The sequence below is a fragment of the Dermacentor silvarum genome, chromosome 7 (genome assembly GCF_013339745.2).
Source record: "Dermacentor silvarum isolate Dsil-2018 chromosome 7, BIME_Dsil_1.4, whole genome shotgun sequence".
Classification (NCBI taxonomy): Eukaryota; Metazoa; Arthropoda; class Arachnida; order Ixodida; family Ixodidae; genus Dermacentor; species Dermacentor silvarum.
In genome coordinates this window covers 92,562,259-92,583,128 of record NC_051160.1, presented here as the reverse complement: position 1 = coordinate 92,583,128, position 20,870 = coordinate 92,562,259, and the positions used below count along the sequence as shown (strand labels likewise).

General features: G+C 49.4%; 1 protein-coding gene across 6 annotated transcripts in view; it reads right to left on the bottom strand.

Moving 5' to 3' along the window:
• Positions 1-18,092, bottom strand: part of LOC119459020 (beta-1,4-mannosyl-glycoprotein 4-beta-N-acetylglucosaminyltransferase) — a 59,735-nt gene extending 41,643 nt beyond the window's left edge. For 5 of the 6 annotated variants that reach the window (XM_049670984.1, XM_049670980.1, XM_049670982.1 and 2 more), the window contains exon 1: positions 16,911-18,092. In XM_049670984.1, the coding sequence (XP_049526941.1) occupies positions 16,911-17,999 (1,089 nt within the window). In that variant the 5' untranslated portion in view covers positions 18,000-18,092. The remainder of the gene's footprint in view (positions 1-16,910) is intronic. The other variant, XM_049670981.1, reaches the window with a different exon arrangement.
• Between the last annotated feature and the right edge of the window lie 2,778 nt (positions 18,093-20,870).

The following is a 20,870-nucleotide window of genomic DNA, read 5'->3' as shown; positions in this document are numbered from 1 at the left end:
TCCCCGAGGCCACAGCGGTACTTGCCATAGAGCTTGGCCCCTTTCGGCACTATCACCAGGATCAGCCCACATGACAGCGGTATGTGCCAATGAGCGTGGCCTCTTTTTGTACTATAACCAGGACCGGCCCACATTGCTGTTCTACGCGTTGTTATGTCCGCGGACGGGATCCGCCAAAACCGAGCCATAATAAATTATTGGGTTTTACGCGCCAAAACCACGATCTGATTATGAGGCATGCCGTAGTGGGCGACTCCGGAAATTTGGACCACCTGGGGTTCTTTAACATGCACCTAAATCTAAGTACACGGGTGCTTTCGTATTTCGCCCCATCGAAATGCGGCCGCCGTGGCCGGGATTCGATCCTGCGACCTCGTGCTCAGCAGCCCGACACCGTAGCCACTGAGCAACCACGGCGGGTACCTAGCCATATACAGGTTGGCTGTAAAAGATTCGTAGTTGAAGACAACTTCGTCCTCGACCAGGGCAGAAGCCCTGGCCCAACGCCTTCCTGGTGCGGTAGCTCTAACATGTGCCAAGCGCGAAATGTAAATAAGAACATTAGTATTGCTTGTACACATTCCTGAAGTCACGTTTATTTAACGCCTGTAACATGCAGATCACGGCGCGCACCTCCGTTTTCTTCACCACTTGTTTACTCCATGGTGGCCAGATGCTGCTCAGATCATTTGGATTGACGTCATCCAGATCTGACGAATGTAAGCGAAGTTTTGTTGAGCTGGCACGAAGAAATAGTACATTTCGGCAAGACGCACGCAGCTGACGTCCGCTGCAGAAATGGCCCGCAAAGGTCAGCCAGGCGGCGGAGAAATGTGACAAAGCACCACCATCGACCGCAGCCTATATCTTACAATATCACTAAGCTCTCATACAACAGCGTGTGTTTCTGAAAAGCTATGGTTGGAGTTCAGGGAAGAAAGCCCTCGGGAAGTCGGTTACACGTGAGCGCGTCTGGGAACACCGGCGCCAGCTAATAGAATGGATGACAGAGCGTGAAGAAGTTATTCGCTTCAAAATAAATTGCGCAAGAAAACTAAAACTGCAGAAAATTGCCAACAAAAATTGGTTATTCTAGTATCCAAAGCATTGCACATGCCACAAGGGGCATTTATCATTATTTTATCCTTCCTGCTCTATTTCAGCCCTCCCGATAGATTATTTTTATCACTAGACTCGCAAAATTATCTTGTGATAATAACGTATGACGTAAATTTACATATTTTATAGCCCTTAAGTTTCATACTTAACGCCGAACTTTGTTACACATATATGTATGAGAAACGTTTCTGTAATATGCGTTGCTTTGGTTGCAATGCGTAAAATGGAGCACAAGCCTCATTGTGGAACTTTGTTTCACTGCATTCTAAGGCACTGATTTGTTATACCCCGGTTGAAAATTTTACAGGAAGCAATAACGCAAGCCTTTCCAATCTAAATACATCACAACCAAGCAATATTGTTTCACAGTAAGCACCTTACCATGTCCGATTCAATTAAACAAAAAGTTAAACTCTATTGACTGTACGATGAGAGAGAGAGAGAGAAAGAAACGTTTATTCTTGAAACAGTGTCCCGAGCGAGGCCCGGTATCACCCTGAGGTGGGTTCCTTAGTCCAGGAACCCTCTGGCGCTGGCGCCCTCTTGGCGCTGGCGACGAGTTGTCGTTGGTCTTCCAGGTCCCCGAGGGCGAGCTTGGCCTCCCACGTTTCGAATAGGTGCTCTTCGTTTGCTTGTGGTGCTCGGTTAGCGTCCATTTCCGGCTGCATTTCGCTGTCTTCATGCCACGGGCATTCCAAGAGCAAGTGTGCCAGGGTGTCGGGAACGTTGCAGAGTGGGCAGAGGTAGCTGTGGCGCGTCGGGTAGAGGACGTGCATTATAGTTCCGTGAGTGTAAGTATTGCTTTGTAGGCGTCTGAGGACCACGCTTTCTTCTTTGCCGAAGTTTGGGTGTGGTGGAGGGTACACGCAGCGCTCGTGCCTGTAGTCTTGCAATATCGACGAATAGTTGTTGGGTACGGCTTCCACCTCTCCTGCCGCGGGTCGGAGGGCGTGTGGGGCGAGGGGAGCCCGGATGACGTGCTCGCGGGCAGCGGTGTGGGCCGCTTCGTTCCCCTCTAGTTCCTCGTGTCCCGGTATCCACGTTATATACGCAGGTGTACGGGAGCGGCGTGCTACGTCATTCTAGTACCTTAAGTGCATCAGCCGAGATGCGGCCCCTCGAGAAATTTCTACAGACGGCGTGAGAGTCGGTGAAAATGACTGCTGCGTCGGTGCATGTGGTGGTGGCGAGAGCGATTGCCGCTTCTTCCGCCGTTTCCGGGTTGCGTGCCATGACGGTTGCCGATGCTAACTCGCAGCCTCGGAAGTCTACGACACTGAGAGCGTATGCGTTTCGATGCGGATACTTGGCCGCGTCGGTGTAGCGGGCGTCTGGTTCTTGCTTGAACCTTCGTTTGATGGCGTTGGCTGTAGCTTGCCTTCTACTCTTGTGGTATATGGGATGCATGTTGCGCGGGATGGGTGCAATACAGAGGGACTCTCGAACGTCCGATGGGATTCGTTCTTTCTTATCCGTGTCCGCGACGTACGTCTCGCTGTAGTTCCGGTGTTGGAGTACTGATCTCCCGGTGGGTGTAAGCTTGAGTCGTTCCAGTTGGCTGTTCTTGTGCGCTTCAGCGAGTTCTTTCCACGTGTTGTGGACGCCCATCTTAAGGAGACGTGTAGTAGAAGCTATGGGGGGGAGTCCCAGGGCGACTTTGATTGCCTTCCTTATCATGATGTTGATCTTTTCGATCTCTCCGTTCTTTAAAGCCAGGTACGGCATGCCGTATGTGATGCGGCTGGTGAGCAGTGCTTGTATTATTCTGAGCGTGTCTTGCTACTTGAGGCCGCTTCTTTGGCTTGAGATCCTCTTGACGAGGTGCGTGACTTGCGAAAGGGTGCGTTGTAGTCTTGGTATATGCTGGCCGCTCCTGATCCGTCCTTGTGAATAAGGAGACCCAGTATTCGTAGCGTATCGACTTTCGGGATTGGCGTCCCATTTAGGGTGACGCAGGGGTCGGGCTCTTCGTAGCTGGGTGGCCTGCCTCTCGTTCTTGCTTTCAGAACGAGATGCTCAGATTTATCGGGGGCGCAGTGGAGGTCACAGTTTTGGAGATAGCTTTCGATGGTGTTTACGTCTTCTTGTAGGGCGCTTTCTTGCCTTCCAATGTTTTTAGCTCTGGTCCAGAGCGTGATGTCATCAGCGTACATCGCGTGATGCAGATCCGGTATGGTCTCGAGGAGTTTGGGTAACTTGATCATAGTCACGTTGAAGAGTAGCGGCGAGATGACCGACCCGTGCGGGGTGCCTCTGTTTGGAAGTTGGAAGCTTTGGCTGCGGATGTTACAGATCCCGACGGTTGCCCTGTGGTGTGCCAGAAAGTTTCTGACGTACGCGTAGGTCCTAGTGCCGCAGCCGGTGCCTTCGAGGTTGTTGAGGATCGCGTCGTGACTGACGTTATCAAAGGCTCCCTTGACGTCTATATACTGCCAGTATGCAGTACTTGCTTCGATTGTTAAGGTGATCGAGGAGGTATTCTTTAAGTTGTATGAGTATACGTCCTGCGTTGAAAGGGGCTGCCTGAAGCCGAACATGGTGTCCGGTAGGTGGCCGTTATGTTCGAGGTACTGGGTAATGCGGTCGTGCACCATATGTTCGAAGAGCTTTCCCACGCACGAGGTGAGGGAGATCGGGCGTAGGTTCTCCAAGCTGACATGTTTGTTGGGCTTGGGTATCAGTGATCTCCGAGTGCTTCCATACAGCAGGCAGTTCTCCTTTCTCCCAGCACTCGTTGTAGTACCGAAGGAGAGCGGCAGTGGCCTGCTGCGGTAGGTTGCGTAGATGCTTGTTGGCAATCCGCTCTTTGCCGGGGCTGGTATTTCTAGTCAGCTTGGATAGGGCTACGTGGAGTTCGGCCTGCGTGAAGGGTCGGTCGAGTTCTAGATTTGGTTTTCCAGCCTATACTTGGCTGCTAGTTAACGCGCGAGAAGATGCATCTCCGCAGAGCTTCTTTTGTATTTCTCGGAGGAGGTGTTCTGATCCGTCGTGGTTGTGGATAAGTCTGTGGAGATGTTGCTTCTGTGTGGCTTTGGTAGGTTCCGTGGCTAGGAGTGCGCGTAGGAGGTTCCAGGTCCTTTTGGTGCTCAGAGTCCCCTGTAGCTTCTCACAAAAAGCGTGCCAGTTCTGCCTGGCGAGTTGGTCTGCATATTCTTGAGCCTGCTTGGTAAGGAGAGCGACGCGTGTCTTAAGCTTTCTGATGAGCTTTTGTCGCTTCAGTCTCTTGAGGAGGGCACTTCTGGCTTCCCAGAGGTGGAGGAGATGCGCGTCGACCGCGGGCGTATCGGCATCGAGTTGTATGACTTTGTTGTGGCGTTCTGCTATATCTAGCACATTTTTGAGCCACTCGTCAATGTCGATTATAGTTGCTCCGGAATCTAGGTTGTCCCTAAAGGATTTCCATTCAGTTAGTCGTGCAATTCCTGCCTTTGTCTGTCTACGGGTGTGTGCTTGGAGGATATGGTGATTGGAGGATTTGGTGATCGCTCCCTAGGATTTCCGGAAGTCGACTCCACTCAGCCCAGGGGATGTCCGCCGTAAAAGTAAGATCGGGGTTTGTGTCCCTGGAGACGCTGTTTCCTATTCTCGTGGTCAGGAGAGGATCATTCCAGAGGGGGAGTCTGTGTTGTTGGGCGGCATCGTGCACTCTATCACCCTTCCTCGTGGTGGTATGATAGCCCCATGTCGTGTGCGAGGCGTTGAAGTCCCCCACTATTACGACTTGGTGGTCATACGTGGACTTCTTGATTTTTCGTACAAAATGATCAAAGTCCGGTAATCGGAGGGGGGCGGTACACGCTGGCCACGAATAGGCTTTTCTGCGTCATTCGTTCCGGTAAAACCTCGATTAGAGTGTGTTCTGTCTGGGTGTTCCTTATGTCGTGTCCTTGCGCGGTGAGAGTTTTCTTGACCAGTATGGCAGTGCGTTGGGTGTGTGCATAAGTGGTGTATCCTTGCAGTCGGGTATTCTGCGTGTTGCTTTACTGTAGTGCTATGATGTCGGGTTGATTCAGCTTGATGAATTCTTGCAGGCTTCCGTGTCGAAGGCGGTACGATCGACAGTTCCATTGCCATATGCGTATAGTTGAATGCTGGTACTTCGCCTTGTGGTTAGTGGTCGCCATCGTCGATGGATTCGAATTCGCGTTGGCGATCGCGAGTGGACGAGATGGAGCGAGAGTCGCTGTGGCTGTTCGCCCTCGCTTTCTTCCGAGTCGTGTGGCGCAAATTGTCGAGCTGTGCATTGGTGACGTAGTTTTTCTTTACATGCGCGATAAAATTGTTTAGGTGTGGCGCGATCCCATAGATGTTGGCGTTTAGCGTGGCAATCTTGTTTTAGAAGGTTGGGGCTGTTTTTTCGACTGCTGATTCGACGATTTTTTCCATCGTGGCGTGAATGTTGTTCATAAAGGCTTCTTGAAGTATCAGGCACCTTGCATCTACTATACCTTCGACATCCGCCTTGGTCAGTGTCGTTCCCGACTGTCTCTTTAAGTTTTCGAGCTCCTGGCATTTTTGATGCAGCTTGTCTGTGATTTCTTGCTGTTCTTTGCATTTTTGGAGCAGTTTGTCTGTGAGCTCTTGCTGTCTCTGTTGACTGCGGAGTAGTTTGTCGATGAGGTTTTGCTGGCTTTGCAATTGGCTGTGCTGATTCTGCAGTTTGCTCTGCTGGTTCTGCTGTTTGTTTTCGAGGACCCGTATGGCTGTGGATTCAGTCGACGAGGAGTCCAAGCTGCTCGTACCACTCTAGGCGCTAGCTCGCGCGCTTGACCGAGTGGGAGCGCGAGGCATTTCGCAGTATTGACTTGGACCTGTTGCGCCTAGGGGAGCTGCCCGCATTGATACTGCTCGAGCTGGTGGCCGAGGTGCTCAGCTCCGGGAACTCTTCACTGCTGGAGCTCCAGCGGTTGTCTCTTTCTTGGAGCCTGGTGAGGCGCTGTGGCCGTATATTGTAGGGTGGTGGGCTTGGCTTCAGTCTCTTCTTGCACTCTGTACTTGCAGTTTCGTGCCCTTCTCCGCTGAGCTTGCAGGTTGGTTGGCAATCGTGGATTTGTGGTTGTCCGGTCTTGCCGCACTTGTAGCAGAAATCTGGGACCGGTCTTGGACAGACGCCTTGACGGTGTCCTGTGGTGCCACAGGTGCGGCAGTACTGCACTGACTTTCGATATGGTCTGCAGCGGAAATCAACGCTCTGGAAGATGATGTAATATGGAACGTGCGGTCCTTCGAAGAATACGACTGCCGCGGTCTACTGACCCAGCATTCTGGCGTGAAGAACGGTGTATCTTGCCGGTGCTCGGATTCCTGCCATGAGTTCTGCGGTGCTCGTTTCGGATATGAGGCCATTGATGACGCCTCTGGAGACGTCATCAGGGGTTCGTATGTTGCCTTTGACGTGGTGATAAGTGCCTCCAAGCTGTAGTTTGTTGATGCTGACCAGCATCTTGGCGTCTTCCTTGTCGGCCGTGCTTGCGATGATTAAATTTTCGATTCTCTGTACTTGCACGCGTACTTTGTCATTGAAGTCTTAGTGCGATAGTCCACTCGCTCGGCCGATGGCGTGCATAACTGCAACGGTGTTTCATTTGGCGAGGTCGAGACCTGCTTGCGGGCGGTAGACGATCTTAAATGTCGTCTAGTGGCAGGGGCGGCATACTAGGTCTGCGTTGTTGCTGTGGGGGTGCTGGATTGGACGTGTGCTCATTAGTTCGTTTTGTTGCCGGCGTCTTTATATTCGTGGCGTCGCTCTTGCCCTTGTTGCTCCTCGTGAGCCATGCGCTTTCCGCTTCGATTGTTCTGCCGCTTTCTGCATCATAGTTCCACATATCTTCCCCGGTGTTTTCTTCCCTCCGGTCCATTTGCGTTGCATTTGTTTCCTCTTTTTTTCTGGTTCTCTGGCATTTCGCTTGCTGTAGCAGCCTCTCGGCTCATCGTAGTGTCCGTTTGCATCGCATTTGCTTCCACTTCTTTCTTTCTTTCTCTTTTATTCGAGACAATTTTCATACAAATTGGCTCAGGAGGCACAACAAAAGGCCCGGAGAGAGCCTGACTAGGTTGTGCCACCCTGACAGCGTAGGCAGCAAGTCTTGTTTTGATTACACATCATAGGCCGACCCAAATACAATAACAACAATGCAAATACAGAGAGATATGCAGTTCCTTTTTTGGAACGAGAATCAAAACCTAATACTTATGCACACACATAATGAAATAAATCTACACAATACACAATGAAATACAACACAATACACAAGATTAATACCGAGAATTGGTTCAGGGACTAACATCTCACATCTGCTCAAATAGTAATAGGGCTTTAACTTGCTTTTTGAATTGAATTAGAGAAACTCTAGAATTAATTAGATTTAATATGTCAGGATACTTATTGAGGAGTTCTGGTATTAGTGACGATAGCCTCTGTAAACCATAATTTGTGCGTGATCTTGTCCTAACTATTAAGCTGTGTCGTAGTTCATAAGGAGACTGCTTAACTGGATAGGTTTCTTGAAAGTTTATTCTGTTTTCTCGGTATTGACGTAGGGCTTCCAGAGATAATTTTTGTTTCAGCAATTGTTTTATTTGAAGTATGCTATATCTGGTAAAGTACGATGCAGTGCTTTCCGTGTAGGGACATTTCCAATTGCTCGTATAGCTCGCTTTTGCAACGATAAAAGATAGTTAAGGTTTGTCTCGGTTGTTGTTGACCATACCAAGGAGCAGAAAATCAGACGAGAGTGTACAAGTGCATAGTAGATTTTGCGTTTTGCTTCAGGCGGGAGGAGTGATCTTAGTTTATTTAACATTCCAATGGCTCGGGATACGTCGGTTCTTAACGCATCCACTTCTTTTTGCGCCTTTGACATTTCGCTTGCTGCAGCTGCAACTCGGCTCATCGTAGGCGCTCTTCGCCGCGGCGTGGGCGAGCGCTCGTGCGCCCGTGTTCACGTGGCGTGCGCCGCAACTGGCGTTTCCTTCGATGGGATTGCGGGAGCTGCTTTGGCGTTAGGCTTACCCGGGTGGGTGGGCGGTCGACTTGATATCTTGAAATAAGGTGCACTTACCCGAAATAGGCTATTGTCCGGCGATTTTCTGGCCGGTTCCACCGGGGCAAAACTTAGATTCGTCACTGGCCTTGTTCCGGGGTGAGAAGCACGAAAAGCGGGAGCCCATGTGAGACACCTCTGTTCTCCTCAACCCCCTGGCGGCGAGTTCCACTGTACGATGCAATTTTTTTTTATTTCGGCGGTCCCCTTTTTTCCTGAAATTCCGGCAGAACCTGTCTATTGATCGCTGTTGGCGGTAATGCGATTAGCATTGAGGCAATGAGTGACACGTTGTATTGCCACTGCCAAAACGCGTCATGAATGAGGCGTGTATTGCCGCGACACTCCTCTATCGCTCTTCCGTCTGGACACATTGTGCCATCTAGCGGCGCCATCGCGTAGCCCATGCGATGTCGTTTGCGTGGCTTCCGAGATGGTGGTGCACATGAGTCGTGTACTGCAGCCGGCGTTCTCTCTCGTGCTTCCCTCTGGAGCCGCTACGGCATCTAGCGACACTGCCCACAAATCTGCCCATGGCCTCAGAGATGCGTGCCGCGTGAGTGCGTGCGAACGCTAACAATTGTTGCCTCGCTGGCTGCATGCCTAGTGGCACATACCAGTGGCTAAAGTTGGTGCGAATGAGGTTCATTTAGGAGTGGCTCGTGGTGCAGCTCGCCAAGTTGGACCGATGTGCTCGAAGAGCATATGTGACGTCGGTTTGATTCCACCCACCACAGATGAACTTTTAAAGCTTTTGTTTTTCTTGAAGAGGTCGGGGAAGACAGTTTCCCACCCGGATCATTGCACAAGAACTGCGTGAACTAACCCAAGAATGCTAATCAAAGTATTAGATTGTGGAATTTTTTTTAAATATGGCAGTTTGCAGGCGAAGCATCGATTGCGATAGCAAATTAGTAGAGAGCTATACGAAGCAAGGATAGTAGTTCAGTGGGCCGTAGAAAGCTGTAAACATTCGCTTACTAACTAAATAGACAAACACGGTGTCACGCGCGCACGGCTAAACATGAACACATCTCGCTCGATGACCGCGGAAACTCGCTGTGAAAACGCCGGAGTGAGAGAGCGCGCCAGGAGCAGCGGACCAATTTACCTTCGTGCTGTCTCTCGTCCCGCTTCAACGCGAACTAAACGTCGAAAGCACAGCGCATACGAAGCTACCGGTACTCGACGCATGTACTTTGTCGACATCGCAGATCGCTTTGAAGATGAGGTCCGCGCAGGCGTGCCCTTCGCCCACATCGCAGATCGCTTTCAAGATACGGCGCCCGCTCGCCGCACTGTGAGCAGCAGCCGACAAGGGCAGTACGCACGCCCTCTCTCTCCACATAGAGGGAGAGGGAGGGGTGCGAAAGAAGACAGCGCGCTTCCGGCCTGCCCTTCTCCCTCGCGCGCGCTTTATTGAGCCGCGATTGCAGGCTCACCCTCGTAGCTTTGAATCGCACACACAGCGTACGGCGCGCAGCGACAATTTTATCGCCGTTGGACTTTATACGGAACCTCACGGAGACGGCGACTGCGCTTGGAGTGTCCATATAATTGATATCGCAATAAAAAGAAACTCAAGCATCAAGTTCACAAATCCGTAACCCATCGACAAAAATCGATATCACAAGTTGTATTAACGTTACCACATAATGCATGTAAAGCCGACAAAAGTGATGTATGTTTCACCGCAGTAAAATGTAACCTTGATTCGTCAGTGCAACTTGTGCAAACTCTTATTAAACATTAAACGCTGTAAATTTATGTATATTTTTTTGCGCCTGAGATGCCCTAATAGCGGCAATCGACCGAATAGCGATAGCTGTTTTTGCTGCTGAATTACGGATTTTCAATCTTTGTGCTTCCAAAAATTTGAAATTCCCCCATTTTCAACGTTTTTAATTCGATGCCCTTAATGAACATTTTACTTCTGACGCTCACTATACATTTGCTTTTACATACAGTAAATTTCATTCAGATTGGTGAAACGGTTATCTCACAAAAGCATTTCTGTGTTTTGTATGTATTAGAATAGAGAAATCGGAGACGACCTCGAACTTGAGCGGCGCCCTTGACCGTTACTTGCACCAGGGTGGTCGGAAATGGCGACCGTTGTCCCTTGAAAAAAGGCTGATTTATGTGCCCTAACATATCTTTCCACTGAACGTTAGAGATGGTCGTGCTAGCGACAGAAACGTGCCACAGCCCGCGGCACTGTGGCCCATGGCCTGGGCTTCAGAAGCCGCACAAAGTGTGTGTGCCGTCCGTTTAACTCAACCTGCGTTGTCTCCCTGGGTTGGATGCCTGTTTACTTGCGAAGCCAACAAACAAAAAGTATAGGGCAGAAATATGCCTTGATGACTATCCGTCATGCGAAGCATTTCTGCAAGCTGTAGACGACGTAAATATGTGCATAGAGTAGCGGCGATGCTGGATGACGAATGCAAGACCACCATCACGTGATGACGACGATGGTATAACTACGATGGTGTTACGAAGACTTGATGCCGATTGGATGACGATGTTAAAGAAATAGGGCTCCAATCCACAATGGCAGGGTGGTTGGCCAGCGAAACTGTGGTATCACCTGATCCGTTAGACCAATGGGACGTAGCCTTGAAGTGAATCCTGCCGGGCCTGAGCACGACAGCTTTGTGCTTATTGACGTTGCTGTTCCTTCCGTCACTCATCGTATTCGCGTTGCTCTTCGGAATTCTTGGCTATGCGTTGCTTTTCCACAGCGCTATCACAACATAAATTAATCAGTTGCTAGGCCGGTTCTTCTTTTACATGTGGAAGTGTAGGTGACGTTACTCCCTGCTTCGTATGCGACCGTTGCCGCTTCTGTAGTTATGCAGCTTATGCATGCAACCATAATCTTTCCCGTGAAACGCTTCCGGCGAACGCTGTATGCGAAGGCGAGCTTTCTGGTCCTTTTTTTCAGTCTGTCTCCCGTATGGCAGGCGCCGCCGCTACCACGGTTGGACGGGTGGATGCCTATGAACGTCCCCTTTGAAACGAGGTGGTTGATTGCGCCACCAAGCTCTTGTTCTTATTTTGCCTAATGTCCTCCCTATGTTTTTGTAAGAAAAAACAACACACAAAAGAAATTTCCAGCATCAAACTTTCTGAGCCACTGCAAGGAGCTTTGGTTTTGTACGCCTCTGTTGTTTGTGGTCTGCATACTGTTCTGCCACCAAACCTGCTAATTGCCTCTTAGTAATCCTTTTTGCGTAGGAGTTTGCCTTTCCCCTGCTATCCATCAACCCAAGCGCTTCAAAGAGACTATAGGAGTCTAAACCGAGAGCTGAGTAGATATCTTCACATTCTAATGACGCGCGGTGATGATGATTTAATGGCATCCCTTTGAAACGGGGCGGTGACAAATAGTCACGTAGCCTGCTTGATTTAATCAGGTATGCTATACATGCTTTCTACCTCACATTACTCTAAACGTATCTTGCTTATCTCGAATGCTGACCGGTTCATGCTTCCGTCCACTTTAAATTCAAGATCTTGCCTCCACGGATGCGCGCACGCAAGTGCCATCTGGTGGTGCTGCAAGGAACCTCTCGGTGCACGCGACGCGCGCCTTCCGCTGGGATTGGTTGAGTTTCTGGCTACAGAGACGAGGAAATACCGGGATCCTAGTCATATAACATGCAGGTAGAAAATTATTGTTACCCTTTTCCCTGTGAGCTGAGTCAGCCACATTTCTTTCGAGAGCTAGCTTTTTGAGATCTCTGGCCATGTCTTCAGCTACGGAAAGCAAAAGCGTGCAGGGGTGGCGCAAGCCCTTAAGTCGAGACACCTGGTTATAGAAATCGGATTCAAGGCGGTGCTCGCATGACTTGGTGAGGTCGTTTCTGAAGCATCTCCCGCAACCTGAGTAAAACAGGAAGACGGGTAGGAGTGCAAGATGTCTTTTCAGCGCCGGAAGGTTACCTAAACTCTGCAACAAGATGCACAGAATACGTGGTCTACTCAATTACCTTGCCCTGTGGCCGAGCCTACATCGGCCACGCTGGCAGATGTTTAAATACGATGCTCAGGGAGCACAATAACATCTCTGCTGTCTCTAGACACCTAGGTATGCTACATTGCCGATACTGCAAACGGTGTAAGGAACTTTGAGCAAAGTAGGATTCTGCGTAGGGGCACCGAGATGACCACGACGAAAATCGTTAAAGCAGGCGAGATACCAAAGCTTAAAGAGCATTGCGTTAGTACGCGATTGATGTTGTTAAGTGATACGGAGCGTCTTTTCTTAGTCATACTGACCCGTTAAACGGTTGTTTCAAGGCTACCGGTTCACGTGCTGACTCGGTCGGCAGAGTACATTCGTAGTGCACTTTCGCTGTTTCTTTTTGTTTTTTATGTGACGTGGCTTTGATTACACACGAGATCGTTCACCGCTATTGAGGAAGGGCTTCACGTATCGCCTTGGATTTGTTGTTTTTCTGCGCATGCTTATGCATCGAATTATATATTTACAAGCGCTTTGCGTGGCGATAAGCCAGTTGCAGCCAGCGCTTCGTGGGGTCTACTCTGCCGGTCCCTGGCAATTTATTATGAGCTGTGATCAAATATACATGCATATCCAACTTTCCCACCAGTTCGTCCTGAATAACAAAGACCTTTTCAAGCTATAAAGCTCATGCTCTACCACGAAAAAAAAACTTAAACGTAGAAATAGGAACACCTCACTGGCGATAAAGTCATTAGCCTCAAAGCAATCATATTTCGAGGCTACCTTGGCTGCCTGAAGGTTCCCATTGTGTTGTTTTGTTCAGGCAGCCCAGACTCAAAACTATTTGCGACGTCTATCTTATACTCCACACATAACTGATAAGAAAAAGCACTCTATAGAGTATAAATTACTTGTCTGTATGTGCGGTGAATTTCTGAATCCGACCTTTTTTCAATACATTTTTCGACAAAACTGTTCGCATGTGTTGTGGTAGATGATGTCAGCTCGTAGTGTCAAGCGGAGTATTTTTTTTTTACTTCCGATACTGGAGTCTCGTTTTTACATATTATAGCTGTTCCGTTAGCTTAGTAACGACGGGTTTGCGCTTAGTCGCCCGTCAGGTAAGCGCGAAGTTTGTAACCAAGCGTACTGCACGGGTTTACGACCATAGCAACCCACAGAGTTAATAGTTCTCTTTTGAGCAGCAGTACACGTACCTATACTCTTCAACACTCAGAACGGGAGTCATCGTGTGGAATAGATGATGCACGCATTTAAAAAATAACTCTGACGTCTGTAAAGCGGTGCTTTGAAATGTGTGCACGTGTTAAAGCGCCGTGCACTGCGAGCAAGCATGTGGGCATGACCATAACGATGGCGGTGCAGACCTCAATGTTCACTTTTTCTTCGCTCCCTGTAACCCCTGCTTTTTCTCTTCCCCCAGCGCCCCGGTCCGCCCTCATTCCCCGAAAAATCTCCGTTCGATGAGGCGCTCGTGTCCTCGTCTCTCAATGTGTGTACCACCTCCATCATAATGTTTCTCCGGATGAGGAAGTCTCCCTCCGAAGACTTCGGACAGTGGGGCTGCTATTACGCGAGCCGTTGCTTGTACCGTGGTTCATCCAAACGAAGAAAATGTCCTACAACTGAAGTGCAGCACTATTCGGTCTGCAGTAAACGCCCGTCGTGTACTCTGAGAATGCCTTGGAGCAAATATAGTTCACAAAATGCGCTCATGGGCGTTAAGGTAAAATATGACCAAACTGACGATTATGAGCGATGACTCACGCACAGCGTATTTCACAGGTCGCTGTTGCAGTATTTGCATGTATCGGGCCTCCACGCTAACATATAAATTCCATTCCCACATTATGCTTCATGGCAACCCTATCGAAAAAGAAAAAAAAAGCCGGGTGGCACTGCCACAGCAGCCGTATAAAGGAAGTTAGATAGTGAATTTGATCAGGAGTACAAGTTTGGTGCCAAAACCACTGAGCCACTAAAGCCATCGTCCGAGCACAGTGAGCGACGGCTACGAGAGTGTTGAGGCATTTTTCGAAGCCGTAGGAACTCTGCGACCATATGTATAGTGCGGTGGAGGCTGCTGTGTGTGCGCGCGCGTCACTTGTTCTTCCTCTCCTTCTCTCTCTCGTTTCTCCTTCTCTGCCAACTTTCCCTTCCCCCAGTGTACGTTAGCAAAGCAGGACAACGTGGTTAACCTCTTTGCTTTTATTTTTCTTTCTCTCTCTTTCGTTTTCGAAACAATTTGTTCGGGTCGCAGGGATTGAAAACGATTTGCCACGTCTCTCTTATATACAGGTATACTCCGCATACAAGTTAGGAAAAAGTGTTTGACGTAGTAAATTTGACAGTTCATTATTAGGCGTAAAACGGCTGCGTCCCCATATTGTATTCTCAGGAGTTAAGGTTTGTAGTACCAACAAGAGTTTTCTTTTCTTTTATCGTGCGTACTTGGGGTCCCGTTCTTAGAGCTGCTGCATCATTCGGGCTACAGCGGCTAATATCTGTTGCGAATTTGCTGCTATGTCGTCCATTAGGCATGCGCTCAGTTTGCAGCCGAGTGAATACGACAGGTGTACGCGCACGTAGTAGCCCACATAGTATATAACTTGCTTTCGTTTGACAACATGCTTAGCACTCCTCTTCAACAAGACGAGTGCGTGTTTTAACAGCGGAGCTGTTTAAGCCGACCGTCAGTCTGTGTGTCGCCAACGAAACCTCGCTGAGCGATGACGTCTCCTTCGTTGCCTAGCAACCACCTCGCGGAACGGCCCGTGCTTCGCCTCCTCTCCGCACCGTGCACATGTTGCCTTGACTTGGACGTTAAGGATAGGAAAAGGTTAGCATAGCGCGCGCCGGGAAGAGAAAGAGAAAATGAGAGCGAGCGACAGAAAGAAAGAAATTGTAGCAGCACCAACGAGGCAACGCGCAGAGCTACTGCCGACGCCGATCCGTGTTTCCCCGTTTCCCCGCGTTCGCGCCGAACGCGTGCGGTGTCCGTGACTGCGGCAGGCACCTCTGGCGGCGGCTTGGCAGGTTTCTACCAGCCACGCCCCGGCATGTGTGGCGGCGCAGCTTGGCCGTGGCGTAACCGGGGAGATAAAGCTAGAACTCTCGTTGACTTTGGGGCGAGTACGTGTAGCCTCGACATGGGACGACCAAAGAAGATCCGGACACCCGAAGAAGCCGCCGCTCATCTTGAAGCGCGTCTCGCGGCCAAGCTAGAATCTGCGTGTCGGCGCCGAGCCGATTCGGAATACCGTGCCTAGTAGCACTTAGCAGTTCCTAGCTAAACTTAGCCAAGCCTAGTAAAACCTGGAAGAAGCTAGGTTGATCACCAGCTCCGCTGTTTACTCCAGCCTTGCACCACTAGTGCACGCTGCCTGTTTTTTTTTTCTGAAAAATTACGCATTGTATTTGCAAATTATGCTGTGCACTCCAATCCATCTTTATCTATGAACGTCAAGTACGGTGTCGACTACTGCGATCGTCTTAATACACAAGGCTTGTGAAGGGCGCTGATTAAACTTCGTCGTGAAAAAAAAACGTTTACTCGTGAGTTTTATTAACTAAGAAGTCACACGGCACAAGCTTATCGCTGTACTTGACGTGTCGCCTTGCTCCTCCTAACCGGAGTCCTGTACAGAATCTTGCGTACACAGGCATTCGAAGCTGGAACCGAACTCAAAGTGAATGGCACAGCCCAGGCACCCTCAACAAATTACAAAACCTCTGCGTATCTGTAAGCACATTCATCCGCTCAATAAGTCCGCACGTGTTAACATCACAGCCCCCCGCGTGCAGGCAGATGGTCGTGACTACACCAAATACCAAACACGAGAAATATTCTCTTGACGTTAGAACGCACGCAAAGTCACTACCACACGCGTGTACCACCGGAGCAGAGATTTTCAGCGAATGAGGACGAATAAGCGTTCAGGAAAAAAAGAGAATGAGCTATAGATTTGAAAAGAGTGAGCATTGCGCAATGCTCACTATTTCTTGGCAAACATGTCCTGAAGTTTTAATTCGCTTCTAGTGTGTCGGCTTACGTACAAGTCACAATATAATTATGCAATCGAAATTGCTGATAAGTGTGGAGGTTTGTGCTTGTTGATACATCAGCATGAAGGCTTTTCGGTGAGCGTTGTTCAAAGTTGGCGTCTTGTTCTTCTCGGCGTTCATGTCCGTTTGCGCTTGACCTAAATAACCTTCGAACTTACTGATGGCACTATCCCGTACCAGCTGGTATGTACATTGCTTGTTCCAAAGGCTGTTTTCCGTTGTACAGCTTGGTGATGGTGATGACGCGGACGACATAAACTGTGACAGCCTCGGAAATTGTATACTAGTCTGCTTTCACAAGCTTTTACTTCATTACAATATAGTAATTGTCAACATGCCTCGCTTTTGATTAAGCCGGTCATAAAAGGTAGGATTGCTATCATGAAAATTTGCAGAGACAATTTACACCTACCATAGGCCATGCGTCATATCAAAAGTGGCTCCGCCATTACATATGCTCAACTTATATTAGTTCTCACTCCGATAAATGGAAACTTTACGCCTAGTATTAGCATTATTTAGAGCCAACTATGCCTCCTAGCAATGAAAAAGTTCGAAATGTGCACCTTTCCTCAGATGTACGTGTTGAGAGTACGATGCTTCACCGTATCATTTTCCAGCAACAATAAAGCTACCACGTATAAAGATCTCATCTGATAAAAACTTTACGGAGAAATTGGTCCTCTCACCTGTATTCCCTCAGCGTCAAAGCACCATGAACAGTGCCACCCGGCGTAGCGTGGCGATGTGCCCTCTATGATCCACTTTTGGCTGAACGTCCCAGTGTTCGACATGTTATTGCGCGTGAAGGTTCTCATCGAACGGAGACGCAGTGAATCGTTTCCATAGACTTCCCGCATAAAAGCTACAGTGCACGCACCACTCACATCGACCGGCATGCGGTTCTCCCAGAAGAAGCCGTACATAAGCCATCGCAGGCGCAATAACATCGGTTCTCCGTATCCATCATGATGCTTCAGGAAGAGCACCACGTCTCGGCTAGGTATCTCGTCGGCATCTGACATGATGAAAAGGTCGTCATCTCGGATGTTCTTTAGCCGACGGTGACCTTCGTACCAGACTGATGTGCGGAAGTAGTTTTCGGGACCCCACGGATCGCCGCCGTCGTAGTTGTAGAAGTCCACAGATATCGGGACAATCTTGTGCGCATGCGCACGCATAAATCCGGCACTCAGGTTCGAGCGGAGGTACAGTGGTTTTTCTGAGCCGGAGTAAGTGTAGGTGGATTCGACAACGAGATAATAGTCAACAGCATCGCCCAGCTCTTTTACTCGTATTTCCAGAAGGTCAAGCTCGTGGTTGAATACCAGTCCATTGATAATTGTGCGTGGCCTCGAACGGCGTCGAATAAGACCCTTGGAATACCAGATTTTGAACACTTCAGTAAACCAAACGGCGTCAGGAATGGAGCAGTCTAGCCCATTCCAGCCCTTTTTGCAGACGCATGTCGAGTTCTTTCTTCCCGAAATACTACCTTCTGCAAAGCACTCGACTACTCCTTCATTCGCATGATGAAATGCGGCATTCGTGCTTGCTGCAGGGAGTTTTGCTGATAATGCATACGCGTTGTGGACAGTTTTTTTGCGAAAAGCCTGTTCCCTGGTTACATAGAGGACGCCGGGTAGCACTAATTTACCCGCCTTTTGGTCCACTGTCCTGCTTGTGCGGTGCGCGTGGAAAACACAGAACAATATTGTAGCAGGGACGAAACCGATGAAGCACAATGTGGTTAGGAATGTTTTAAATCTGAAATGCATGACAATCACTGGTAATGCACGAGACCCCACTTTTCAATTAATCGGTTGTCCGCGGGGAGACGAGCGCACACGGAAAGCAAAATCAGGCACACTACATACCTTCACGTCAAGCAGATAGCTAGGATCGAGTCTGCGTGTCTCGAAATAAGAATGCGTTCAATACAAGCACTGAATAATGCATGGTGACGTACGCTGTATTGGGAATGTCAGGTGCTGGCGCCTACTGCAAGCTCGCAGCTGCTAGTATGCGTACGCCCCCGTAACAACACTACATCATCATACTACAGCAACATTCATCATTTCTTTGCCTTGTAATTTTTTTTCTGAGAAACTTGTTGTTACGGTTTTTCTGTTTGTGTGCTTTTTTTTTTGCTCGCCCATTTGTAAAACACATACGTACCGTGTATTGTGAGAGCTAGCGGATGTCGGCAGTGTATGGCAGTCAGTAGTGCTCGGAACGTGGTCATAAGAGCCCCTAATATGGCGACAACTGGTTTGTCGTCTTCTTGGCTGCTGTATGAAGGTGACGCATGATTCGGCGCGCGTGCTACACGTTGCTGCTCCGCTGGTTGGTCTAGCCGCGGCCTCGGTGACCACTCCTCGCATGAAGCAATGGTATTAGAGACTTCCTGCTCGCGATCCTCGCTGCTAGCATTCCAAGTTGTTTGTGCAAGTGTGTGGACTGTCAGTGGACGCGGTACACCCTTAGCAATAGCAGTGGATTTCATAGAGGACATCCGGCGATGTGAACGCCGACATCGCACCTTAGCGACAGCGTCTCTGTGCGACGAGCCATCCCTGACCATTTGACTCAAGATTTTTATCTCATTTTTCACATGTTGCTCATTCGTTGAAGATATGCATCGGGAGAGCCTTGAAAATTGAAGCACTTTTTGGTTTTCTGCACGACAGACGTCGGAGCTGTGCGACCCAGAGCATCGTGAGCACACGGCAGCATTTGTGCAAACCGCACTACCATGCCCTATCCATTGACACTTCCGGCACTCAAATGGCTTTGGCAAGAAAGGCCGTACTACTTGTCGAAAATGGCCGACCTTGAGGCGTGATGGTAGGCTGTCTCCTTTAAAAGTTATCTTCCCGCAGTGCGAATTCCCTAAGCGACGGGATTCCAATATTGCAGTTATCTCTGTCGCCGGCTTGATGAGTATATGTAGTTCAGCATCGCGTACTGAATCGTCAACGTCATACACAACACCGGCCGTACAGTCATGATCAGCTTGCTTACAGCAGCGTACGTTGGTATTACCCAGCACCTTGACGTTCCTCAAAACGTCTTACGTGTTGCGGTTTGTGACGTCTATAGCGAGAATGCCCTAACGGGTGTTGATTCCTACATCTTTGATCTCACCCAGAACAAGGGCCTCGAGCGACACAGATGTAGCTTGGCGGTTGAGCTGGTTTAAATTGTCGCTAGCAGCCACAGGCACAAATAAAATTGTGTGGTCCGATGACTCTCGCGGCAGTATCACAGTTTTGGTGATTGTGGAAGATGTCCTGACGAGTCTTCTCTTTGTTTTGTACTTTGCTGCGGCCACGAAGTCACTGTCATTCGAGGTCTCATCACTGGTCGCTGAGTAGATCACAGTGTCCTCGGGTGACTAGACCAGTATCTAGGAGCGGCCGCCGTTGACGTGGAAGAACCCGGCACCCCTCCAGGTGACTCCACGTCCATCGCCGTAGTTATGGGAGTGGCGCCTCTCACAAAGTAGCTTGAAATTCGCAGAGACAAAAAGGCAGTGTTCCACACAACAGAAACTTCATCATTAGGCTGCTAGAAAAAGCACTTGCCTGTAATACTTCGGATGAAACACGGCGTGATTTAACCCCGCTACAAACGAAGTGTGCATTGTTGGAGACGTACCATATTGGGCGCGGATTTTCTGACCTACTTCGCCCATACTCCACGCTCGTCGCCTCGTGGGCACGATGACTAGGATGTCTATACAAGACATCCTCGTGCCTATGACATCAACCACTAGAATGGTACCACAGATACCATCTACGTTCGCCTCAATTCTGTCAGACTTCCCAGCCGTCAAAAACCTTCCAATCTTGATCTGCCAGTACGTCACACCGTCAGGAATCATGTTGTCACCACAGGCCCCCCAGTGCTCTGCCGACCCAGACGCCTCGCTGGTGACCGCCTTGTCATCGCTAGGAGAAAATTCGACTGCATGCTGCAACTGGCTATCATCCGTCCTTCGTCGAGCATTCGGTCTTCAGTTCTATACATGCGTGACCCACGCAATTGGCGCCCATGTGGCGACTACCATGCGCTCAATGCGCGCACCATCCGTGATCGCTATCATCTGCCTAACATTCATGACTTCGCAGCCAACCTATAGCTGGAACGGTAATATTCAGCAAGATCGCTTTAGTGAAAACCTACCAGCAAGTTCCTGTCAAGCCAGTGGACATCCTAAAAACTGGAATCGCGACACCATTCGCTCTTTTCGAGTACGTCCGCATGCCGTTCCGGTAGAGAAACGCTGCTCAGACATTCCAGAGGTTTATCAACTAGGTCAACCGGGGACTCCCCTTCGTCTTTGCACACCGCGATGACCTCCTGGTGACTAGTATTGCCCCCGAACAGCATAGCACCCATTTGCCCATGCTACGGCTCCCGGCTTCAGGAACACGGCCTTCTTATCAACTCCGAAAAGTGTCTTTGAAGTTCACGACACTGAGTTCCTCGGACACCGCATAACTCGCGAAGGAGTAAGATCGTTGAAAAAGAATAATCAGGCCTTGCGCGAGTTTCCTCACCCACCGTCACTGCGAAAGCTCCATGAGTTCCTTGTTTTGCTCAGCCTCCACCGCCGTCTTTCCCAATATCTCCCGAATTGTTAT